The sequence below is a fragment of the Melopsittacus undulatus genome, chromosome 14 (genome assembly GCF_012275295.1).
Source record: "Melopsittacus undulatus isolate bMelUnd1 chromosome 14, bMelUnd1.mat.Z, whole genome shotgun sequence".
Lineage (NCBI taxonomy): Eukaryota > Metazoa > Chordata > Aves > Psittaciformes > Psittaculidae > Melopsittacus > Melopsittacus undulatus.
In genome coordinates, this window is record NC_047540.1 from 1,131,645 (window position 1) to 1,150,472 (window position 18,828).

General features: G+C 58.7%; 4 protein-coding genes across 4 annotated transcripts; all 4 read right to left on the reverse strand.

Moving 5' to 3' along the window:
• Positions 1-422: 422 nt before the first annotated feature.
• On the reverse strand, positions 423-4,589 carry DCDC2B (doublecortin domain containing 2B). The gene is made up of 7 exons (XM_034069399.1): positions 4,312-4,589; positions 3,303-3,360; positions 2,897-2,961; positions 2,535-2,666; positions 1,870-2,016; positions 1,603-1,642; positions 423-1,036 (listed from the first exon to the last, which is right to left on the reverse strand). The coding sequence occupies exons 1-7, from the start codon at positions 4,587-4,589 to the stop codon at positions 896-898; spliced, it is 861 nt and encodes a 286-aa protein (XP_033925290.1). The 3' UTR covers positions 423-895.
• Positions 4,590-6,101: 1,512 nt separating this feature from the next.
• On the reverse strand, positions 6,102-8,661 carry IQCC (IQ motif containing C). The gene is made up of 5 exons (XM_034069145.1): positions 8,520-8,661; positions 7,632-7,775; positions 6,874-7,192; positions 6,575-6,693; positions 6,102-6,188 (listed from the first exon to the last, which is right to left on the reverse strand). Exons 1-5 carry the CDS (start codon positions 8,574-8,576, stop codon positions 6,138-6,140), a joined length of 690 nt encoding a protein of 229 aa, XP_033925036.1. The 5' UTR covers positions 8,577-8,661; the 3' UTR covers positions 6,102-6,137.
• A 10-nt stretch (positions 8,662-8,671) lies between these two features.
• Positions 8,672-11,122, reverse strand: CCDC28B (coiled-coil domain containing 28B). The gene is made up of 6 exons (XM_034069148.1): positions 11,067-11,122; positions 10,695-10,850; positions 9,959-10,110; positions 9,534-9,688; positions 9,411-9,433; positions 8,672-8,775 (listed from the first exon to the last, which is right to left on the reverse strand). Exons 2-6 carry the CDS (start codon positions 10,823-10,825, stop codon positions 8,724-8,726), a joined length of 513 nt encoding a protein of 170 aa, XP_033925039.1. The 5' UTR covers positions 10,826-10,850; positions 11,067-11,122; the 3' UTR covers positions 8,672-8,723.
• Positions 11,123-12,393: 1,271 nt separating this feature from the next.
• Positions 12,394-18,695, reverse strand: TXLNA (taxilin alpha). Its single transcript, XM_034069133.1, has 11 exons — positions 18,509-18,695; positions 17,782-17,922; positions 16,511-16,849; positions 16,021-16,112; positions 15,519-15,689; positions 15,082-15,276; positions 14,874-14,993; positions 14,539-14,613; positions 14,013-14,105; positions 13,715-13,810; positions 12,394-13,407 (listed from the first exon to the last, which is right to left on the reverse strand). The coding sequence occupies exons 2-11, from the start codon at positions 17,897-17,899 to the stop codon at positions 13,087-13,089; spliced, it is 1,620 nt and encodes a 539-aa protein (XP_033925024.1). The 5' UTR covers positions 17,900-17,922; positions 18,509-18,695; the 3' UTR covers positions 12,394-13,086.
• Between the last annotated feature and the right edge of the window lie 133 nt (positions 18,696-18,828).

Sequence of the window (18,828 nt, forward strand, 5' to 3'; positions counted from 1 at the left end):
CTGAAGGGGGCTTCTGGCTCAGCAGCAGACGCAGGAAGCTCTGTTTTGATACACAGATGTCAAAAGCTGTCAACGCATGGTGTGGATTCCCTGAGCATCAGGGTGGACCAGGCATGTTGCAAGGACACCCTGGTTAATACCAGGAGTCAAGGAATTTCTTACCTGGGGGTGTTTCAAGGCAAGGAGGATTGAATCATCTTGTTCACCACTGGAAGGGTAATAAATGGTTAATAAACTGTTGAACACTGACCAATTGAATTTTATATAGAAGGAATCTGTTTAAGAACTCCCTGGTTTTGTGGCCAGTGTGAAAGTGGTTTCCATAATCAAAGGCACTAGGGAGGGAAATACAGAACCCTTTGCACAAGGAGGGTCAATCCAAGAGCAGTTTATTACCATGTCTCCTCTGAGATCAGGCAGCTGCTCCCAAAATAAGTTCACAGAAATAATATATATATCGTTTTGGGGAATGGGTTTGATTGCTGCAAACATCATCCAAGCATTCCAAAGCAGAGGGCTGGTGATGCAATGACATCTCATTATAAGAAGTATCTGACATAGAATGAAGTTCCTGGCAGAGAAAAGTGTAAAAGGCCTGTATTCTATTTAGTAATTCCTCCTTCCCAAGTTCAGATCCAAACCAGCTGAATTACAGTTCAGACAAGCAGCAGAAAAGGGGAAAGATCTTCATCATTTAACAACAGTGTGCATCTGATGCATTGCTCGCTGGTACCGTGCTTCTCAAGCCCAGATGGTGAGGATGCTTGATTTTGGGAGTTTGTGAATCCATCAGAATGCCTGGCCAGGCTGTGGTAGTCCAGGAATCTGGGATTCACATGCTGCTGTTACTGCAGCTGTGCAGGTAGAGGTGTACCTGAATGTACCTCTTCTCCCATCACACTCCCTCTGCCAACTCCTCCGAGCTCTTTCCTGCCAGGGGCAGCATCATTCGGTGCTTGTCATCCTCAGAGTCACTGGCATCCCTTTTCCTTGCCACAGCCTCTTGTGATTTGCCTGTAGCTTGTGCCTTTTTGTGCTGAGAAAGAAATCAATGTCACACCTCACTATTACAGGAGGATCCTGGGACTAAATTCCAGGATTCCCCTTCCAGTCTCATGGCTTCGGTATGTAAACTTGGGCCTCTACACTTAATTCAGAGGTAGTTTAGTTAACCCCTAATGATTCTGTCCCCCTGCAGAGGAGAGATGTGACACCCAAACACTAACAGCAGTGGTCCAGGGGGCAAGGCTGACAGTGCCCAACCACTGTGAAATGTTGCCCAGCCTCTCTAGCAAACTCAGCACAGCAGGCTCCCCCCGAGGAGCCATCAGCTACCTCTTCACTGGAGCTTTCTCTCCTTTGTAAGTTCAAAGGAGTTGTTTTCCTTTGAAGTTCTAATTCATCCAAAGAGCTTTCCTATGCAGAATTGTGAATCACCTCCAATATAACATGTCATTCCTTTGGGAATGGTGCTAGCAAAGGTACCGTAGCCATGGCAACAGGGAATGGAGATTGCTGGACACATCCACTGCTTGTGGAGGAATGGTGCAGCAACAACAGTGATGGTAGCACACACAGTTCTGAACCAGCTGAGCCACTCACCCTCTGGAGGTGCCTTTTGTTCCTGTTATTTGGGTGGTTCCTGTAACAGAGCAGCAGATTCAGTGCCCGGCCTCATGGGCAGATGCTCTTCAGTGCCCCTACACTGAGAGCTTTGCAAACACATTATTTGCTCCTAAACTTCCAACACATGAAGCAAAACTCAAGCCCTGAAGCAGACAGCACTGGACAGAAGAGGCACAAAAGGGATGGCCTTAGCTGAAGACCACAGAGAGGATTCTTTAATTCACTTGGCTGCAGTCTACATACCACAGTGTCCTCCTGGCAGGATCCTGGGGCACCAGCAGCTCAAAGTAAGGCAGTTTCTTGTAGTCCTCATTTCCCACTGCCACGTAGTACCCACCATCCACCAGCTCCTCTCCACCAGACACCCAGGTTCCATCCAGCCTGCAGAGCCTCAACGAAGAGACAGCAAAGGGTTCAGAGCTGAGAGGAGACCCAGAGCAACCCCTCAGCATGGAAGGAAACAAGTGCCAAGTGGTAAACAGGGATGAGACAAGGCAGAGGATCAATCATTGTTCATATTACTCTAAGTAAGTAAGCAGAAATACTACACCCAGTGACCAGTGGGATGCAGATCTCAGCTTTTCCCTTGGGTGTCAGTAAACAGATGTATGAAGGGAAGGTAGGATCTATGTGTTGGATAAGATCCCATTCCTCTACACATAAACTCCTTTTTATCCCATGCTTTACTGTTTGCTTAGCTCCTCACCAGACCACCAGCACCATCAGCCCTCCTCACTAAGCACTGGGGTTATCTCTGATGTAAAGATGGGGAAAACCTGAAAATGAAATGAGTTTGCAAAAGCAGACTGGAAGTGGCTGGCTGAGCTCCCAGCCCCTGCTGAACCAGAGCTGCTTATGTTGTGAATGGAAGGAAAGAGGAGCCAACAGAGTCTTATCCAGACACTAACCCACAGACAGCTCCGCTGTGCAGGGCGGCTTTCTCTGTCACCGTGGCCAAGAGTGAATCCCACTGCAGCAGGGGGCTCTTAGAGACTGGCAGGGGGAAAGGAGGGCTCAGCAAATCCCCATTCCGGAAAACACTGTGGAAGAAACAACCCCAAGCAGGCGATGAGCTGGTATTCCCACAGCTGTGGAAGGTGGGGAGAGGGGAAAGACAGGCACTGATGCCTGGATAAGATTTATGACAACTACTTCTGGTGGAAGCTGGAATTGTCCCTGTGGGGCAGCATTCCCAGGATCTCACAGAGCAATTCCCTCCTCCAAAACCATTCCCAGAGACCCTCCAAGGAGAAGACCCTGAGGCACTCACTGTATGGTGCAGGGTGGATGGGTGTCCTTCTGCTGCCGTGACTTCCAGGGAGCTGCAGTGTGGAACTGGAGACAGAGTTCAGTGCATGAGAACAGCCACAGCCTTGGCACGGAGCCTCCCAGGGCTGTTTCCTTTCCTCCATCAGGATCTGCTGGCCCTGCTGCTGCTGGGAGGGGTTTGTTGCCAGCAACAGCAAGGCTCAGCACACAGCTGAGTGTGAGGAGCACAGATCCTTCCCCTAAGGGGGATGAAGGGATGCAGCAGCAGCCCCTGTGCTGTCTCACACACTGATTCCTGTGGCACCTTTACCTCATCTCACTGGGCACCTCACAGCCCTAAACCTCAACTTCAGTTTCAATGCCCCACATCTCCCTGCGCCTCTGCAGCCATCACCTCCAGGACTCACCTGCAGACCCTCATTGTGCCTCATTCCATGGAGCTTCTTCCTTCCATGATTTAAATAGCTGTGAGAAGAAGACAACACCACCAGCTGAACACACAGCAAGGAAATGCCTGACTGCTCTGCTTGGTGCACAGGCACTTATTTGGGTCCCTTCTGTTCCCATTCCCCAGATGCCTCAGCTCATGGTGTCCCAGAACTTCCTCCTAAATTAAAGGCCTTTACACTGAAGAAATTCCCAGTCAAACACAGCAGCCAGAAGGTTTTGTTCCTTTGTGCTGGATGAAGGCTCCAAGGGCTGCCTGGTGCTGATGCAGACCAGAGCACCCCCTCAACAAAACACACCAGGGAGTCAGATTCACCTCACACACAGACACATCCTCTCAAGGGATGTCACAAAACCTGAATGCTCTATCTCAGGAGGAGCCAAACCAGCTCCACACTGCACAGGACTGGGAAACAAAACCTTCCATGAAAGCAAAGCAGAAGCATTTGTTCATAGTGGCTGCAAAACCTCCCACACACCACAGGGTGCTGGAAGCACAGCAGCACCTATCCCAGCATCCCGGCAGAGAACACAAACGTCCCTTTCTTCCTGAGAATCAAATGATTTTATCAGGAATATCTGCATTTTCCTTTTAACCTGGAATATGTGACCTCAAGCAGCACCAGGGCAGGTTTGGATGGAGCTGAGGAACAATTCCTTCCCCAGAGGGTGCTCAGGCATTGGAACAGGCTGCCCAAGGCAGGGCTGCAGGCACCATCCCTGCAAGTGGAGATGAGGCCTCAGTGCCATGGGTCAGTGGTGGCCTTGGCAGTGCTGGGGAATGGTTGGACTGGATGAGCTGAAAGAGCTTTTCCAGCCTGGTTGATTCTATGTCTAACAGTTTCCAGAATCTAACCCATCTCTGCTTCTCATTTGCTTTATCCCCCTCTTCCCTCAGCTCTCTTGTTCCCCCCCAATCCATTCCCCACCGAGGTCATGGAAGCTGCTCCCCAAACCCCATCCACTCACTCGAGCTTCTTGAACCTCTCGAAGCCCGCAGCCACGTACTGGCACCCATCCTGCAGGTCCCCCAGCCCCACCACGCAGCGGCCGTGCCGGGGGGTGTAGAGGTTCCTCACGGCCACGGGGGCATCGATGCTCTTGGTCACGTCGTTCAGGAAGGTCTCCAAGGTCAGGAAGCGCCGCGGGTTCAGCACAAACCTCCTCCCGGGGAAGAAGGGGTCACCATTGCGATACACAAGCACGGTCTTGGCTGGAGGTGCCAGGGCTAAGCCACGGGAGCTCATCTCTCAGGGGTCCTGCTGCCCACACACAGTGTGGGGAGTGGAGAGCTCCACTGAGCCTAAACCCTCGGATCAGCCCCTCTCAGGCTGCACTGTCCCTTCCCAGCGCTGCCTGGGGTGAGCGGCTGTCTCCATGGATGCAGGCCCAGCCGGAGGAAGTTGTGGGGCCACCTGGAGGCCACATCAAACAACCCAGAGAGCAGCTTTCGATGTGAAAACCAGGAACCAAACGGCTCTTGAATGCTCAGACACCCAACACTGCGAGCGAGCTCACCAGGCACTGTGGTCACCAGGCTCAGATTAACACAGGAGCTGTGGCTGCCCCATCCCTGGCAGTGCTCAAGGCCAGGTTGGACACAGGGGTTGGAGCAGCTGCTCCAGTGGAAGGGGTCCCTGCCTGTGGCAGGGGTTGGAGCTGGAGGAGCTTTAAGGTCCCTTCCAACCCAAACCACTCCGGGATTCTGTGATTACCAAGCCCAGAGGCACAGTAAGCACCAATATCTTGATGGCAGCAGCTCACATCTCAGCCACAGCAGCACTACCCAGATGCAGTCACCCCTTCTACCCGCATGAGAAGTATGATGGGTTTCTGTACTGTCTGCATCAAACATACACATCTCAGTGGATGCTCCACCCTTTGCACTGAACAGGATGCTGTGGGTTAAAAAGGACCATGGACTCACTTGGCTCTGCCCAGGAGAAGGCAGGAGCCAGCCAGGAATCAACAGAGATGAGCATCAGGAAAGCTTTTTATTCACAAACAAACCAGCTTCATTCAGGAGCAGGATTCATCCACCACATGGCAAGAGTGACTGCTCAGGCTGCAGGAACATACAGCATTTCCACAGTACACGTGGGGTAAAGAACCACAGCACCACATGAAAAGTCCCTTTCTGAGGGACCCTGAATGCTCCTGGACTAGAGGAATGTATAAAGAAAGCTCCAAACCCCACAAGTCCTTACTTGCCCCCTCAAGCACCAGCCCAGGTCACTCTGCCACAGAGATGCTACAATGGCCATCCATATGTGAGCTGGGATCCAAGCCTCATGTCCTGAAGGTCAGATTTGATGTGCAGCCACCCCAAATACACAGACACTGGTATGAATCACACACAGGTTGGCACAGAAGAGCTTGTTCCTGCAGGTTTGAGGCACCTTCTGCCTTCAGGCATTTTAGTTCCACCACAAGCAATGAGCTGTGCACAAGCAACAAGTAACAAGCTGTGCACAAGCAACAGTCCTCCTAACCTTGTTTTGCCCCTAGGACCATCCAGCTCAGCCAACAGAAACAGGGTTCTTGTAGGAGGAGGTATCTCTGGGACTCCCTCCAGCACACACAACCACCTCCTGGCTTCACAGTGATGTCCAACCCCTGCTTTGGTCAAATATTCACATTTAGAAGAAACAAGAGGCTTTCTTGCAGCATTCACCTGAAGTGGCAAACGTCAACCCAGAAAGCTGGAGTTCCCCATAGCTGCTGCTGTCCACGAGGCCACATCACAACACCAGTGCTGCAGCTCCTCTCCACACCAATACAAGTGCCCCTTATGCTCAGGAGTGCTCTCCTCCAGGAGTCCCCAGCTTCTGCTTCAATGTCAAGAACTGCAAGAGAAAGAAACCCAAGCACTCATGATTACATCCCAGAGGTCTCCGAGCAGGAGGGCAGCCCCCCTTGCACATCAGCCAGCAGAATTGCTGCACTTGGCCAGAAGATGCACAAGTGCCACCTTTCAAGCAGTGCAAAGCCACCCAGGGCCTGGGTACAGAGCACTGCATTGCACAGAGTGGTTACCAAAGCAGGAACAGCCCAGGAGCAAAGCCTGTAACCAGATCCAGACAGCTCTTGTTCCCCTTTATCATTCCTTTGGGGCTTCTGTTCCCCTAGAGAAGGATAACTCAAGGCTGCTGGCATCTTCCAGCCCAACCCCTGGGTAACTGATCCAGCCCCACCACTCTGCCCCAATGCTTTGGAAAGGGTAGGGCCTTACATTTTTACGGCTGACAATAGCTTGTTCCAACCACAGCAGCTCCATGACCAAGTGGTTTCGGTAGGACTGGAGACCAGAGCGAGTCCGAGGAAGTTCCTTTATGTCCACAAGTGGAATTTCTGCCAAGAAATGGACGAATAACCCATTAGTAGAACAAAGATTCCACTTCTGTCTCTCCTGCACGGAGCTGCTCCAGCTTCTCCAAGGTATTTGCAAGGTTTTGGGTTCTCTACTGTGCTGCTGGTGCTCATCAGCAGGTCCCTGAGCCCATGCAAGAGATCACAGCTCCTGGCTCTTACCCAGGCAGGCTCCAAGGGACTCTGCCTCCAGGCCAGGGGACACGTTGCTGTTGTTCTGGCAGTCCTTGCTCCCAGCTGGGGCACTGCCTCCCTTTCCAGGGTGTTCATCAGCTTCCAGATTCAGGGGGGTCACTGCATCTCCTGCACCCGTGGGGCTCAGCCCCTTCTCACTCAGCACCTGGGCTGTAGGATTCATGCTGCTGCAGCCCTGGTCCTGTTCTGGCTCAGAAGCATCCAGCTCCTTCTGCGGTGTTTCTATGCTGGCTTTGTCACCTGGTGCAGCCTCACATGGACCTGAACATTTCCCTTGTGCTGGCTCCTAAAGGGGCAACGGGCAACAGATTGAAATACATGGAAAAGACAACGAGCTGAAGGGTGGCCCTGCTGTGAGCTCTGTACCACCACCAGCAGCAGTGCTGGGCACTGCTCTGGGCTGGAGCTCTTTCCTTCCAGGTGTGCCCAAACCCCTGCAGAGCAGCGCTCAGCTGCTGCAGGAGCACTTCCAATGGCCAATGCATGACCGGGGAAGGTGGGAGCCCCACGGGAGTCACCTGCACCCCCTGACCGGAGGCTGAGCTTCACCCGGGGGTACAAACCCTCCGGGCACAAGCCAGGGAGGCTCTTCCAGGCAGCACTCAGTAACCATTGGGTTTTGTGTTGCAGAATCACAGGTTCCTGCTGCACAAGCCCCATCTACACAGCTGCCCCACCACCCCTTAGAGGGGCTGCGCTAGCTCAGCCCGTGCCGGCACACAGACCTCGGGGATGAAGACAGGCCGGGGCAGGAGCCGTCCCCTCCACTGCAGCTGGCTCAGGTCTCCTTCGATCTCCAAAACCACCTCCTCGTACGCTGCCCGCAGGCTCTGGAACCGCTTCCGCACCAGGTAACCCCTGACACAGGCCTGCGGGAACGGGCCGGGGGTGCCGGTGGAGCCGGTTACAACCCCCCCACACACACACCCCAGCCCCACGGCCACCTCCCTGCCACCCACAGCACCCGGCGCACAAGGAGCAGACGGGTCTGGAACTATGGCAGCTTTTAATGAGGCAGCGCCCGATGCACGGCCCCTGCCAACCCCATCCAGCTGTGCCGCATCCAGCTGTGCCCCATCCAGCTGTGCCCCATCCAGCTGTGCCCCATCCCCAGCTGTGCCCCATCCCCAGCTGTGCCCCATCCAGCTGTGCCCCATCCAGCTGTGCTCCATCCCCAGCTGTGCCCCATCCCCAGCTGTGCCCCATCCCCAGCTGTGCCCCATCCAGCTGTGCCCCATCCAGCTGTGCTCCATCCCCAGCTGTGCCCCATCCAGCTGTGCTCCATCCCCAGCTGTGCCCCATCCAGCTGTGCTCCATCCCCAGCTGTGCCCCATCCCCAGCTGTGCCCCATCCCCAGCTGTGCCCCATCCAGCTGTGCTCCATCCCCAGCTGTGCCCCATCCAGCTGTGCTCCATCCCCAGCTGTGCCCCATCCAGCTGTGCCCCATCCCCAGCTGTGCCCCATCCAGCTGTGCCCCATCCAGCTGTGCCCCATCCAGCTGTGCCCCCCACTGGAGCCCCCTCAGCCACCTCCCCCGCGGCTGTTTCCCCCCCCCCCAGCCCGGCCCATTCAGGTCCCCGGTCCCAGCCGCGTGTCCCGGTCCCGGTCCCGACCTGCATGCGGGTCACTGCCCGCAGCAGCCGCCGCCATCCCTCCGCCTCGGCCGCCATGTCTCCGGCACCCCGGCGCCGGCTGATGGCGTCATCCGGCCGCGGCACTGCCAGGCCCCGCCCACTGGCCGTTGTGGGCCGTACCAAGACGGCTGCGGAGGGGGGGGGTTCCCGTGCGGTGGCACCGGGGCCGGACCGGGCGCTGGGTCAGGCAGTGGAGTCCTCAGGGTCGGAGCTCTCGGCCAAGTGCAGCTTCTGACTGCGTGCGGGTCAAGGGAGAGCGCAGAGGGGAGTGCGGCCCTGTCACCATCACCAGTGCCACCAGTGCCACCAGCATCACCATCACCAGTGCCACCAGTGCCACCAGCATCACCATCACCAGTGCCACCAGCATCATCATCACCAGTGCCACCAGCATCACCATCACTGTCACCAGTGCCACCAGCATCATCATCACTGTCACCAGTGCCACCAGCATCACCATCATTGTCACCATCACCAGTGCCACCAGCATCATCATCACCAGTGCCACCAGCATCACCATCACTGTCACCATCACCAGTGCCACCAGCATCACCAGTGCCACCAGCATCATCATCACCAGTGCCACCAGCATCACCAGTGCCACCAGCATCATCACCATCACCAGTGCCACCAGCATCATCACTGTCACCAGTGCCACCATCGCCACAATCATCATCACCACCACTGCCACCATTGTCACCATTATCACGGTCACCACTACCACCACTGCCACCACCATCACCACTGCTACAATCACCATCACTGCCACCACCACCATCACTGCCACCACTGTCACTGTCACCACCACCACTGTTACCACTGCCACCACTGCCACACCACTAAAATCACCACCACCATCACCCAGGATACATGGAGCTGCTGAGCTCCTCCAGCTGCAGGAGACAAAAAGACAGAGGTTAAGGCACCGTTGGCACAGCTGGGGCCAACGTGACCCCGGCCACGGCAGCAGGAGCAGGCAGGGGGGACACTCACGTGTGCCAGCAGCTGGTCCAGGTTCCTGTCAGCCGCCGCCTTCTTCTGCTCCTCAGGGAGCTCCTCCACGCAGCCATCGAGGCCGAAGTGGAGCCGAGCCAGCTTCTCCTGCATCTCCCGCACGTGCTCCAGCTGCTGGAAGGAGCACTCCTTCCCTGTGCCATGCATGGAGCCGTCACAGCCCCGCAGCCCCCCTAACCCTAACCCCAACCCTAACCCTTCCCTGTGCCATGCACGGAGCCGTCACAGCCCCGCAGCCCCCTAACCCTAACCCTAACCCTAACCCTTCCCTGCGCCATGCACGGAGCCATCACAGCCCCGCAGCCCCCTAACCCTAACCCTAACCCTTCCCTGTGCCATGCACGGAGCCGTCACAGCCCCGCGGCCCCCTAACCCTAACCCTAACCCTAACCCCATCCCCTCACCAAAGGCCTGCAGCTTTCCCGAGTGGAAGTCGCTGAGGAGGCTGAGCAGTCCCCCCTCCATCTCGCACACGTCGGACACGTCGGTGAGGAAGCTGTGCTGCAGCGGAGCCCCCCGCGCCATCGCCGTGCCGCGCACCCGCTCCTTGCTGGTCCTGCACCGGGAACAGACGCTGGTGTCACCTGCACTGGGTACACAGACACTGGTGTCACCCGCACCGGGTACACAGGCACTGGTGTCACCTGCACCGGGTACACAGACACTGGTGTCAACCGCACTGTGCACACAGACACTGGTGTCACCTGCACCGGGTACACAGGCACTGGTGTCACCTGTACCGGGAACACAGACACTGGTGTCACCTGCACTGGGTACACAGACACTGGTGTCACCTGCACCGGGTACACAGGCACTGGTGTCACCTGCACTGGGTACACAGACACTGGTGTCACCTGTACTGGGTACACAGGCACTGGTGTCACCTGCACCGGGTACACAGACACTGGTGTCACCTGTACTGGGTACACAGACACTGGTGTCACCTGCACTGGGAACACAGACACTGGTGTCACCCACACTGTGTGCACAGGCACTGGTGTCACCTGTACCGGGTACACAGACCCTGGTGTCACCCATATTGGGAACACAGACACTGGTGTCACCCACACCGGGTACACAGCCCCTGGTGCCCCCCCCGCAGCCTGCAGGTCTCTGCCCGTCCCCTGCCCCAGCACTGACCGCCTGAGCCGTGCGCGCTGTCGGGGCGAGGGCAGGGGGGGCAGCGGCAGCGCCAGGGACGTGCTCCTGCTGGGGGGCAGCGGTGGGGCCGGGCAGGGCCGGGGGCTGCGCTTCCTCCTGCGCTCCTCCATGGCGATGGGCACCGGAGCCGGGACCCTGCGGGGCAGACACGGCTGCAGGCGGCTCCCGTTGGTGCCTTCGGGCCGGGAGCTACCGGACGCTTCCCAACGGGAAGGAGGATTCCGGCCCCACGCACCGAGAGCGGCCCCGAGCCCGAGGGGGGACCCGGCCCCCCCCAGCCCCGCTCGGGGCCCTCCGATAGCGGCAGCACCGGGATGGGGGAGCCCCTTTGGCCACAGCCTCCGCACTGACCTGCGGCCGGTACCGGCCCAGCCTGCGGAGCGCACCCGGCCGCGGCCCCGCGGCCTCCGGACACTGCTCCCGCAGCCCCGGGGCCGGGATTTGCATTTAAAGGGAAAGGGAACTTCCTCCGGAGCGTCCCGGTGCTGTGGCACTGCCGAGCACCGGCGCTGGCAGCCTCAGCACCGGCTCCACGTGGCGATGGGGACAGGGCAGGATGCGGCCATGGTCCTGCCACCCCCCTCCCCGGGGGTCTCCCAGGGTCAGCGGGGTCTGCAGGGACGAGCCCCGTCCCCCGGTGCACCCAGAACCGCACCAGGGATGATGCCAGCACCAGGACCATCCGGATGCCATCGGGACACCCGGGGCAGGACGTGGTGCTCGGGGGCTCCGTGGCTCACAGGAGGTGCCAGGGACAAACCCAACCCATCCCTGCCCCCCACAGGGGCTCCGGGTCCCTCCCGGCCTCCCCCCTTGGTGCCCCACAGCCCAGATCTTCACCCCCCAACACGAGGAGCCACAAACAAGAGGCAGCAGCAGCAGTGTGGGGGGGGGGGGGGGGTCCATTGGATACAGGAGCCCCTGCAGCGGGTTCTGTCCTGAAACCAAAAGGGGATTCGTGCTTTCCTAAGGGGTTTTAAGGGAAGCCCAGAGCCACATTCACTTGCAGGGGGCTCCTTCCCGTGTCCCTGCGCTGGGGGAAGCAGCTGCTGAAGCCACAACGGCTCCATCGGGTGCTGAAGGCTCCAGAGACTCCATCTCTGCCTTTGTTAGGCCCTGAGCTCCCTGGGCAGGGAAGGGGGATGCGGAGGCAGCTCCTGGGTGAGGGTTCAGCAGCACAAGGAGCAAGAGCAGCCCCAGTGCTGGGAGAGGAACCAGAGCTGCTGCCATGCAGGGAACAGCTCCCAGCACAAGGAAGGCAACGCTGAGAGGAGCCCGTTGTGAAGGAGCTGCAGGAGGAGGTTAACAACGAGCTGAGGTCTCCCAACACAACAGTGAAAGGAGAAGGTCTGAAGCAGGAAGAGCTGCCCTGGGCCTGTGCCAGCAGCAGGCTCCATCTGTCCAGCACAGCACAGCAGGGTCCTTGGGGCTGCAGAGACCTGCACTGGGGAGAGCAAAGGGGGAAAGGAGAAAGGGGGGAGCTGTGACAGCACCAGCACAGCCAGGCTGAGGGTCCATGGGGGTCTGACCCCAGCACTCCCAGTGATGGGGTCAGCAGTGGTGTCATGGAGCAGACACAGGATTTATCCTCCTGGAGCCCCAGCTCCAGGGGCACCAAGGGATGGAGCTGGGGCAGGAGCACAGGAACTGAGGTGCAGAACACTGGGGAAGGAGAGCGTTGGGTTAACTGTTTAATACACTTGTGCACGTGTGCGTATAGCAAAGAGGCAACTGTGAATTCATAAGGCTACTGAGACACCGGCGGGTTCTGGGGAGAACCGGACCCCCCCCAGCTGCTCTGCTGCGTTCTGACCCTGCTGCACACACAGAACCCACACAGAGGAGGGGAATCGGCCTCGTCTGCTGCCAGCCAGAGCATGGAACCCAGGAGCAAGTCCAGGAGCCTCCTTCCGGACCCGAGGAGGGGGAATCAGTGCTGGGAAATGCTTCGTTTCTCCCTGTGTTGCTCCATTGCTTTCACTCCATGTGAGAGCTGTTGCTGCATCCGGATGCTCCTGCTGGGCCAGGGCAGTTCCTGAGGTGCACGAGGTTTTTGGGGAGCTGCAGCCTGCCCATGCCAAGGTCTCCCAGTGAGAGGGTCCATCAGTTGAGCTCCATATATTAGTTATTCACGCACACGCAGCGTGGGTCGTTCTCGTTTTCACCTATAAAGCGGACGCTGCCCTGCATGTATTTATATATCATATATATATATATATATATAAAATCTTAAAAACCCTCCAAAAACCTAAGCTAGGAAATCTCAGGTCCCCTCAGGGCCTCTCCTGCCCATCCCAAGACCTGGAGCAGGGCATCGGATGGAGTCTATGGAAGCACTGATGTTGCCCTCCCTCGCCCTACCTGTGCAGGCTCAGTCAGCGCCCCGGCTGCCTCCCTCAGTCCCGCTCTGCCCCAAGGCTCCTATGCTCAGTTCTCCCATGCTCTCTGGTGCAGGATCCGGGTTCGGCTTTCCCAAGTTCAGGCATTCCTCAGCTGGAGCCACGTCTGAGCTGTCCCGAGGAGGGTCCTTCATGGGCTCGCCCAGGTCGGTGTCTGCTCGGGGCACATGGGCACACAGGTCCTGCACCTTCTTGTTGAGGTCATTGCGCTCAGTCTGCAGCGCTCGGCACAGCTTCTCCAGGCGCTGGATCTTCACCTGCAGCCCCTCCAGCTCCTTGTCCCGCAGGGTTTTCTGCAAGGAGAGCAGCGGCTCAGCCTCCTCCAGGCACAGAGGCAGGGCTGAAACCCAGGGGGGGAGCCCAAGGGGGAGATACTCGTGATGGAGCAAACAGAACATAGGATCATTGAATCAATGAGGCTGGAAAAGATCATCACATCCAACCAACGAACCCCAGACCACAGCAAACCTGATGCATCACGGATGCTTCCTTCCTGTGCTCCCAGAGGCCAACTGCTGCAGACACTGAGCTCCTGCACCCACCATGGGCCACAGGGCTCCCACCACCCCGGGCAGGGAACAGGGAACAGAGCCTCCTCACCTCTTCAGCCATCTCCAGCAGAGCCTTGTTGCTGCTCTCCCAGCGGGAGCGGTACATGGTGGTCTCCTTCTCCAGCTTCTTGATCTTCTTTGTCATCTACAGGTGACAGAAAGGGGACAAGTAAGGCAGGGGCAGAGGGCTGGGCCCTGGGACACCTCACATGGGCACCCAGGATCCCAGCAGGACACATCTCCCCATCTCCTGCAGCCACCATCAAGCACTGACCAGCACCCAACAAGGCAGGGGACAGGGCTGTGCTGTGAGCAGGGAGCCTGTGCGGGAGCAGCCATGGACCCACCTTCTCCATCTCCTGTTTGAACGTGGTGAACACTTCACTGCTTTTGGAAAGGGTGTTCTGGAACTCCTCAAACTTCTCTGTGTAGAGAGCGAGCTGTGGGCAGAGGGAAGGTTACAGCCGGAACAGGGCCTGTGGCAGCCAAGAACTGAGCCTGGTGACAAACCAGGAGCTGGAGCTGCTCTGCCAGCATCAGGGAGCAGGGAATGTGGGAAAACGCTTCTCTAGGGAAGGATCCTGGGACTGATGTGTTCCACAAACACCCCCTGGCCTTGGTAAGAGGCAACTGCTGGGGCTGGTGCAGGGATCCCAGCACTGGGAAAAGGCAGAAGTGCTGTAGGAATTGTCTGCTCACACCACACCAACACAGGCTCACCAGCACCAAACCCAGCAGCACCCCTGCCCCTGCCCCTTCTGCTTTAGGGAACTGTGGGTGGTGTCCTGCTTAGGGAGAAAGGAAAAGGACCCCAACCCAACAATGAGGCCGAGCACAGAGCCCCAGTGATGCCCATCTCATCAACCACCTCACCTGCTGCTTGAGATGGGTCTCCTGTTGCTTCATCAGCTCACACATCCTCTGGGATTCCACAGCTTCCTTCAGCAGCTGGGGAAGAGCAAAAGCAGTTACCTGGTTACTGCATGGCTGCTGCATGGGCTGCAGACAGGAGTGGGCTTGGGGGCACTGGAAGAGCAGAACAGGACTCCAGCCCCACTGCGGAATCCTGAGGGATCAGTCCTTGCTGAGCTGTGAGCCTGGGAGGGCCTGATCCTAACTGGGCTCTGCACCAGGGATCCCACATGGACAAACCACCCCAGAGGGACAAGGCCAAAAGCATTCACAGCCATGAGGGCTCTGACACTTACAAAGTCCTTCTCCCTCTGGTGTCTCTCCTCTGCCTCCTTCAGCATCTCCTGTGCCTGCTGGAGCTTGGCATCCACCAGCTGCTGCTGCAGGTCCTTGTGTTTGAACACCTTATCGATGTGCTGCCAAGGGAACAGCACCACTGGGTCACCAACAGCCCCGGCAGCGACCCCAGAGCCCCCCCGAGCAGCCCAGCCCCACATCTCCCACCTCCTCCCGCAGCTCATACTGCTCAATGAGCTTCTTGAGCCTCTCTGCCAGCTCCATGTTCTCCTGGCGCAGTTTGGAGTTCCTCTCGTTGTGCTGCTCCATCTGGAGCTGGATGTCGTTCAGCGTCACCTGGAAGTGGGAGGTCACCTCCTTCCGCTTCTCCTCTTCCTCCCGCGCACGCTGGACACCCTCCTCCTGCGGGAGGAAGGCACAGACACATCAACCTCTGTGCCTGAGCAAACAGCCCAAACCTGGGATGCTCAGAACTCAGCCTCCCACCACTGCTTCCATCAATGAGGAAGTCGCTTTGGGCCCTTCCCCTCCCTTTCCCCAGTGATATATCCTGAAGTAACAACCGGGCACTGCGGGCAGGGGTGGGTTAAGGGCAGAACCAAGGCTCTGCCCTGGCTCTGGATGAGCACCCAGCAGACACCTGCCTTGAGGGTGCGGTTGTGCCTCTGGAGCTCACGGCACAGGCTCTCCAGCTTGCTGCGGGCCAGGATGGCTTTGCTGTGCTCACTCTGCAGGTGATCCTTCTCCTGCACCAGCTGCGTCTGCTTCTTCTGCAAGATCCTCATCTGCTTCTGGGAGTTGCGGTGCTCCTCCAGCTGTGACAGGGGAGCAAAGGGCACGGATGGAGCCAGGGCAGAGCAATCGGCTGCACCCCGAGGAGGGGACATGGGGATCAGTGAGATGCTCTCTGTGCTCTGAGAGGAGCAGATTTGCTCCTTGTCCTTCTGCAAACACTGCCTGCCTGGGCCCAGCACCCTCATTCCTCTGCTCTTGGGATCTCCAGCAGTGCAGGGATCCCAGGTGTGTGCTCCTGGGTTGCTCCTTGCACCATCAAGACAAACCCCAAGGATCTACAAGCACCTTCTGCCTGCTCACGGCTGCAGTGTCCTCACCCAGCCCCAGAGCCTGCAGGGAACCAGCACTCACCAGCTCAGCATATTTCTTGCACAGTGCTGCAAGTTTCTCCTCTGGTGTGCTCAGGGTGTTCAGGGTCTGCATCAGCAAAGTGATCTCTTTGCCTGGAAGGAGACGTGCAATTAAAACAACAGCACTCACACAGCGTCCCGAGGGCAAAGAGAGCAGAGAGGAGAGCCAGGCCTCACAGCCCTGCCCTGGCCACAGCTGCATCTCCAGCGCCTTTCCAGGCCTCTGCCCCATGGATTCCAGCTGAGCTGGGGAGAGACCTGGTTTTCCAAGGGGGAACCACCACTGGGCTGGCTACAGGGGTCATATCCAGCGGGAGAGAACACCACAGACACGGGAGGCTGCAGCAGCAGCCAGGAGCAGTCAGTGCCTTTGCAGCACTCGGTGCACTCCTCCCATCGGATGCTGCATCATTGCCAAGTGCTGCTGAGGGCACCTAAATCCATGACCCACGGAAGCTCTCAGAGCATCACCAGAGCCAGGAACCTCTTACCCAAGCCCTTGGCTTTCTTCTTCTCCTGTGCCTTCTTCTGATCCCGCTCCCCACACTCCTCCCCAGGCCGGAACTCCTCAGTCCCTTTGCTGTTCTCCTTCTCCCCATTGATCTCGGGGCCGCCCGGCTCCTGCTCCCCGTTCCTTGGGGACTCGCTGCGCCCCTTGTCGGGCTCCTCAGGCTCCGGGGGCTCACTCTGCCCCCCGTCCTCCCCCGGAGCCTCCTGCCTGGCGTCCACGCAGTATGTGTTCAGGATGTCCTCCAGCTGCCTGCTCAGCTCCTCAGACACGTCGCGCACAGCAGGCCGGGGGGGTTTGGGGTCCTCCTGGGCCAGAGGAGCTGTGGGAGATGGGACACAAAGCATGAGATTCCCCTTCCGTTGGCTGCTCTCTGGGCTCTATAAGCACAGGGCAAAGGGAAGGGTTCCTGAGCACCTCATGGCACTGAGGGGCTGAACTCCAGCAACATGGAATGGTTTGGGTTGAAGGGAGCTTAAAGCTCCTCCAGCTCCAACCCCTTCCACTGGAGCAGCTGCTCCAAGCCCCTGTGTCCAACCTGGCCTTGAGCACTGCCAGGGATGGGGCAGCCACAGCTTCTCTGGGCACCCTGTGCCAGCGCCTCAGCACCCTCACAGGGAACAGCTTCTTCCTTATCTCCAACCTGACCTTCCCCTGTTTCAGTTTGAACCCATCACCCCTTATCCTGTCACTCCATTCCCTGGAGTCCCTCTCCAGCATCCTTGTAGCCCCCTTCAGACACTGGAAGCTGCTCTGAGGTCTCCATGCAGCTCCTCCTCTCCAGGCTGCACATAAGCTGCTTTGTTCCACTGCATCCCAGCTGCCCTGACAACAGTGGGGCACCCCCAGAGCCACTCCTTCGATCAGGGAGCACAACCAAGCCCCTGACATCCGTCCAGAGCAGGAATTCCCCTTCCTCCCCACCCAGTGATGGAAAGCAGGTTGTGTTGGAGCCTTCCCTTGCAGGAACTGCTTCCCAATATCCCCAGAGCCAGGTGTTTTATCCATGACAATAGATCTGGAAGCTGCATCAGCCTCCTCCTTATGTATAAGAGCAGCTGCACTGCCCCTTGTCCCCAGCTGCAGGGGCTCTGGGGAAGAGCAGCTGGGAAGCACTAAAGCCTCTCCAGATGAGCCCCACAGCAGCCGGTTACCAAACCAACCCCTGAGCCATCACAGGACAATGGCAGGGCTGGTTTTAACCTGGAGCCACTTCATTAACGTGAATGGAACCAGGCCCTGGGGCCTCCCCACCTTCCATCGGTGCTGTGGCCTCCGGCGCGTCGCCCTCCTCCAGCACCAGAGCACTGCTCATCCTGGGGGAGCTGGGAGGCCGCGGGGCCGCTTTGGTGTCTGCGCCTTGGTTCTTCATGGGGAGCTTCCTCCTCGCTCAGCCTGAAGGAAGGGAGAGAGAAGCAGCAGCCGCTGGTGAGCAGCTGTGATCGGAGGAGCCACCCCCAGGATGGGGCAGCAGAGGCTGTGCTGAGGGATGTGTCAGTGCTCCCCATGCCAGGAGCAGCTCCTGCATCAACGATGCCTCCTTCTGCCCCCGAGGCAGCCCCGGAGCGCACACAGCACAGAGCCCTCCGGATGGAGCCTCCCGTTCACCCCCAGGCTCCTGTTCACCCCATGGGCTCCGACCCATGGGCTCCAACCCCCGGAGGTGACCGGGGCATGGCCGCTCCCCTCCCGCAGCCCCGGGGGAGGCAGCCCCGGGGCCCACACACGTGTTCAGTGCGCGGGGCTGACACCGGGACCGGGCCCGTGACACCGGCACCGTGGGACCGAACAAGACCCCCCCCCCCCCCCCCCGTTCTCCCTCCCCTCCCGTCCGGTCCTTGCCCCCTCCCCCCTCCCCCCATCAGACCCGTAGTTCATTAACACCCCTCCCCCCCCCGGTGCCTGCCCCGCGGCCCCGCCCCCCCCCCCCGTTAACATCGGCCACGAGCCCCCCGGCCCCGCGGTGACGTCACGCACGCACCCCCGTGGCGTCACCCCCCAGCGCTCTGACGCACGGGTCCGTTCTCTCCTCAGCCAATCAGCGCGCAGGGCACCACCGAGGGGAGGGGGGGGTGGGGGGAGGAGGGAACAGCCGCTCCCGGTACCGGAACCGGTGCCCCCCGCCGGGCTCCGCGCTGAAGGAAACGGCTCCGGCCCGGGCCTCCCCCCGGCCGCGCAGTGCGCAGGCGCCGGGCAGCGCTGCCGCCCAATCAGCGGTGAGGGAGCGCGGGGCATGCCGGGAGAATGGCGAACTACAACTCCCAGCGTGCTTTGCGCTCGGCCTTGGTTACCCTATGGACT